Consider the following 6,027-nt stretch of genomic DNA (forward strand, 5'->3'; position numbering starts at 1 on the left):
CTTGTGAATATTCGCATAGGAACGTTGTTTTTCATGTGTAAAACGTGAACATAACTTGGTCTCTCGATGAAAAAATGTTCAATAGCAGATTGAAATCTAAATGCTTTCCAGATATTGAAAGTCCTTAAGGGTATCTACATGAATGTTACTTTATTAACAATTAAATAGTTGTATACATAATAATAATAATAAGCCAACTTAATATATACATCTAATTAAAAGAAATTTCCACATTCTCATATTAAATGGAGCAACTTTCTTAGATTATTAAAGCCACTAGTGGTACAGCCGTATGTCTGCAGACTTGCAACGCTAAAACCCGGGTTTCAATACCCGAGGTGGACCAGAGCACAGATTGTCAGTTGTGTAATGTTGTGCTTAAATTCAAACAAACGTATCGTAATCTTTAATATCGTTGTACAACAAAACGTAGACCGTAAAATAAAATTTAAAACTTACAACTACCGCGCAGATAGCCTAGTTACGCTAGGCCTAACAAAACTTCAACCAACCAAATTACTACCATTTCTATGAATAAGAGCAGTATCACATCGTATATGTACGGACATATTATACGAAATTGCCATATAAATTGACATTAGTCATTTTAATGTTGCTTACCTTCTAGCTTCATCCCAACATCCAAGCATTTTTGAAACCTGCAGTACGGGCACCGTTTCCTTTGAGTTTTATCGATAAGACAATTTCTATCTGCAACGCACGTGTACACTTTCTTATTCTGGACGGTCCTCTTGAAAAATCCTTTACAAGACTCGCAGGTTAGTATGCCATAATGGTACCCAGAAACTTTGTCCCCACAAACTGGACACAACTCCTCGATCCTTTCTTTTGTATCTGGTGGGTCATAAGAAAATTGACCACTGGGAGTCACCGGCAGAGGAGCGGGTAGTGTTGGTGGTGCTCCATTATTAAGACCGACTGGTGGTCCTCCTGGTATATAACAAGTCGAGTTGTCCATTACACTTGCTGCGGTCATCATTTTAAACAGTTCTCCACCCGATTACTTTGTTGTTTTTCCTTATTTCTTTTAAACTTCTGACATTTCGCGACTTGATTGTTTAACGACTTTTATTTCATAAAACGTCGGACAGATTAATGAACTGGCTGCGCTCTTCGTTTCTCACCAACTATACGTACTTCGTATGACGGATGATAAGAAGAACCCTGGCGAGAAATTTTGTCTTTACCCCACCATACAGGTACACTCCACTCTGCAAGTAGTGGGGTCTATGTCACGCGGCGCTCGCGCCTGCAGGCCTAGTGACCTACTAACAGCCCGATACTTTGGCCAATGAAAACATGCCATACTTTGCTGCACATGAGACCAGTAAAAGCGAAAGTAAACGCTTTTTCTCTTCAGGTGGATGTGAGAGCACTCCCTAACATATAACAATGCGACTGATTGGACAGTTTTATTCGAAGAGCGAGAGTATATTCGATTGTTCGAAATTGTTTAATTAGCGCTTTTATTCTATAATCGTGTGTAATTTCGCGTATATAAAACTATTAAACAAATTGCAAATGTCCCTCCAAACTCTCCCCTCCCCCCAAAAAAGTGGGTGAGATGCATTTATATATCCATATAACTTTTATTAACATTAACCCTTATTTATTACCTTCTTTTATTCGTTAATTTTTACTAGTAGAAAATGTTGATATCTCCCACTACAACCGGCCGAGGAACACGAGTTTTTCTTATTGTTTTGAATTTCGGCAAAGCCACTCGAGGGCTATCTGCGCTAGCCGTCCCTAATTTAGTAGTGTAAGACTAGAGGGAAGGCAGCTAGTCATCACCACCCGCCGTCAGCTCTTGGGCTACTCTTTTACCAGCCAATAGAGGGATTGACCGTCACATTATAACGCCCCACGGCTGAAAGGGCGAGCATGTTTGGTGCGACCGGGATTCGAACCCCTGGATTACGAGTCGAACGCCTTAACACGCTTGGCCATGCCGAGCCCGAGGTTTTCTTGTGGAAGGTTCAGGATTTTAAGACAAAGTTATACTTTTATAACCTTACAGTGGGCACTTTATATGAAAGACGTTTATGGTATGTATCAAATAACCGTTCAGAGTTTCATACACTCTTTCAGGTACGAAGAAGACAGAATAATCTTTTGTCGAATCGTTTATGTTCCCTCAAAATAATTTCTTTATGCTTTGCTGATAAGTGGATGTTCGTCCATTTCTTCACGCTCGCGTTTTCACTGCTCTAGATCATTAAATTTTGACGAATCAAATAATTTTTTTTTATTGAAAACGTCAGATAATGAGTTATATTGAGCGACGAAATGCATTAATAACTTATACCTAAAAGACAAAAAAAAAACCCGCATTATAAGATTACAAACTTCTCTTAAACAACAATTCGCTAAGTGTACATAACCACCCCAGAATTCGTGTCAATTTCTAAACCCGTCTGGTTGCCGTAGCAACATAACAGATGAGATAGAAAGCAAACGTAGAGCAACCGGTACAGCAACCAACTGTGTGGCACGTGATCAAAAGATTTAGGTCACCCACTTTCGCGAATAGATACCTCGAAGGGTGGTACTTTCTTTGACGTAACACCGTATATCAACTTCATCAGAAGTTGGCGCTGATGACCCATTTCGTTTTTAACTTGTTTGATCTTTCTTTCAGTGTGTCCTCCTAATATTGAACTAAATACACGGAAACGTACATTACTGACCTAGTTTATATTACACTGACAATGACACACTTTCTAGGCATTTTGTTTCGAATATTTTTTTTGGCTTATTTATAACCTTTATTTCGAGTAGTGTTAATTCACTTAACTTTTGACCCCTACCTTATTATTTGTATTCAGTCTAGTTTTTGCATTACTACTTAAATTAAAATCTGGAATTTACCCAGCTATTAGCGTTATCCGCTCGTGTACAGAACGAGCAACAATTAATACATGCTTTGTATGTTTACGGATTCATAAATAGGTAGATTTATTCATATAAAAACTGTGCTAGGATCCTCATGTGGATTATTTAGCGGTAATCTAGCAAAATGCACAAAGACACACGGAGAGAGAAGGGTTAAGTTAGGTATATTATAACGGACTGGAATAAACAAATCGGTAAGAAAGTCGCGTGACAATTAGTCGATATAAAGTCGCGGTTGTAGAAGAACTGTTTAACAAAGTTTGGGAGTTGCGTTAGCAGTAAAATACCACTAGTTTCACAGAAGTGTATGTAACAATCCTTTAAGATGCAAAATATTCATACATGCATACTATAAAGATGTATTCAAATCAAGGATACAGATTTTTCAGTGGGGGGGGATACTTTTTGCGGTGCCAATAAAAAACAAACAAACAACAACAACAACATGGATCCATAACTTTGTACGTTGAGATCATTCAGGAAAACATGCAGTAAACTGTCTCCCAGTCATGGTAGTCAAAATAACAGCCACGATCATAAGGTTTGCGTGTGACAAAAGCCGATCACCTGTCCCGGGCAACAATACTCACAATAATAAGAAGTATTTGTTTATCAAAGCAAATCATGTGAACAAAGTTATTCCACAACACATCTGTTCAACCGCTGCACTCTCAGCAACTGGAGGTTGAAACTAGTGTTTATTCTCTACCATAGGAAGACACGCAACACTTTGAAACAAATGTTGGTAGTTCTTACAATCGTACAGAAGATAGATAGGTCGTGGATATAAATGGATAGATAGGTCATGGATATAAATGGGGAAAAGTTGTATACTTCATACATCAGACAATCTTACGAAAGAGCCTTGTATTTGTATTGGCTTGTTTGTTTTGAATTTCGCGCCAGGTTACATGAGGGTTATTTGCGCTATCCGTCCCTAATTTAGCAGTGCAAGACTAGAGGGAAGGCAGCTAGTCATCACCACACACCGCCAACTCTTGGGTTACTCTTTACCAACGAATAGTGGGATTGACTGTAACATAACTGTAACGCCCCCACCGCTGAAAGGTCGAGCATGTTTGGTGGGCGGGGATTCGAACCCTCGCTCCTCAGCTTACACGTCGAATGCCTTAACCACTTGGCCATGCCGGGCCTGTTTGTATTTGAATTATGTTGCAAGGTTAATGTGAAGGTAGTATGGCTATTAAAGTAAATAACTGAGAGCTGTGGCATTGTAAGGACACTGTGGGTCTTCAAGATCGTTTCAATGTAACTTGTTTAATCTCTATATATCTGTGTGTTTTTCTTAATACTCGAGGGTTAGAAATGTTTTTCGGAAACTATTTGACGTTCAACCTAACTTCTGGGGCATTGTTTTCTCTTTACTTTTCATAGACTTCCTTTTACCTTTTTGGTTGTTTGGGGTTTAACGGTGCAAAACAGCTGCAATATATGCACCTCACAACGGTTAATAAACCTGAAAATATTTAACCATAATTAGAGTTAGAAAAAACAGTTAGAAATATTGTCTTCTTAATGAACCTGAACTGACTGGATGAAGAATAAAATCGGTGCTAGAACACTTAAAAAAGCAAACAACAAGTAACAAAATGACAAACAAAAAACGTTTCACATGTGCGAAAGTAGTGTTCCCTATCACAGCTGTTTCCCTAAGAATCGGAGGGAGAAAGCTGTCCTAAGTAGGTTAATCATCAGTCAGTTTTTAACACATCGTTTTCCTTTATCTGGGATTGATCCACCAATATATGGCCGTTGTGACACTCAAGTCATAACAGCCCACGTTTTACTGTCGTGTCGTCGTTACGACCGTGAGCGACGCCAATATTTTAGAAACGTTATCTTTTCGTGCAGGCATACATGCCCCTGACGTTGAATACTGTCATTGGCTACGGTGACATGCTTGTGTTTTTAACTTTTTGCGGGCCACTGGTTTTCTAAGAGTTCTATTTGACTCTTTTATCCCATTCTTGGACAATGTTTTGCTTTAACTCTATTCATTTTTACATTGTATAACGCTTTTACTTTTACGTTTTTTACAACAGGTTGTTGGGTGCACATAGTACAGTTACTTTGCCACAACACTATCACACCCTTATGGCCCCGCAATGCCAGGTGTATCGCGGGTTTCAATCCCCGTTGCACCAAACATGCCGTGGGGACGTTATAATGTTACGGCCAATTCCACTATTCGTTGGTAAAAGAGTAGCCCAAGAGTTGTCAGTGGGTGGTGATAACTAACGGCCTTCCCTCTAGTCTTACATTGCTAAATTAGGGACGGCTAGCTCTCGTGTAGCTTTGCGTGAAATTTCGAAACAAACAATCACACCCTTTAAGCATGGATTGTTAAATAATTAAAGCGCCATCTACTCTACAGGGTATTGTAAGTACATAGGTACGTTGGGTAAATTGTCGATTAAAATTACACGATTGTTGAATTATTAGGAATTTTCAAAGGAAAATCTTAGAAAGATATTGGTAAATCTAGTAGAAGTTCAGTGTAAAATTAGTTTAAATGCATCGGTTATTACATGTAGAACAAAATTAAAAAAGTGTTTTTTTTCCATAATAAAAAAACAACGTTGCATTTTATTGTAATATAACTTGTTACTTAGAAAACCTAGTCCATGCTTAATCAGTGATGTCAGTGCTTAAGTTTTTACTTGAGTGAAATTTGCGTAAATTAAATGTGATTGAATAGGATAAGTTAAATTTAAGTGATGGAGTATAATCGAGTTTTTGTTAGATAAAGATCACCACTCTTTAGTGTGCTGCCATCTTGTGGGTAAAATTGTAAATCGTACATATTTAAAGAAGTCTTTCTCCATTTTCACGTTTAATCGAAGGCGCCCTACAATTAAAAAGTATTGTGTATAGAAATATTTATTAACAAAGTTTCGGATATTATAAAATTAGTTCAAAACTGTTATTATGACCGTAAGCGACTACACCATTTCAGACATGTTTTTTTCTACGGGTTTACCTTTAACGTTGGACAGTCTCATTGGCGAGGGTGCCACTGTCCACCTTGCTTGTGTTCTTTTAAACTTTTACGAGCCATTAGCCTTTTTAATTCTATTTAAATATTTTATT

General features: G+C 38.0%; 1 protein-coding gene across 1 annotated transcript in view; it reads right to left on the reverse strand.

Annotated features, from left to right (window-relative positions):
- The window catches only part of LOC143228877 (nuclear hormone receptor FTZ-F1-like), a 47,996-nt gene extending 45,600 nt beyond the window's left edge, over window positions 1-2,396 (reverse strand). Inside the window, exon 1 of the mRNA XM_076460302.1 lies at window positions 622-2,396. Coding sequence (XP_076316417.1) covers window positions 622-1,000 — 379 coding nt within the window. The 5' untranslated portion in view covers window positions 1,001-2,396. The remainder of the gene's footprint in view (window positions 1-621) is intronic.
- Window positions 2,397-6,027: the final 3,631 nt, after the last annotated feature.

Source organism: Tachypleus tridentatus, chromosome 10, assembly GCF_004210375.1.
Source record: "Tachypleus tridentatus isolate NWPU-2018 chromosome 10, ASM421037v1, whole genome shotgun sequence".
NCBI lineage: Eukaryota > Metazoa > Arthropoda > Merostomata > Xiphosura > Limulidae > Tachypleus > Tachypleus tridentatus.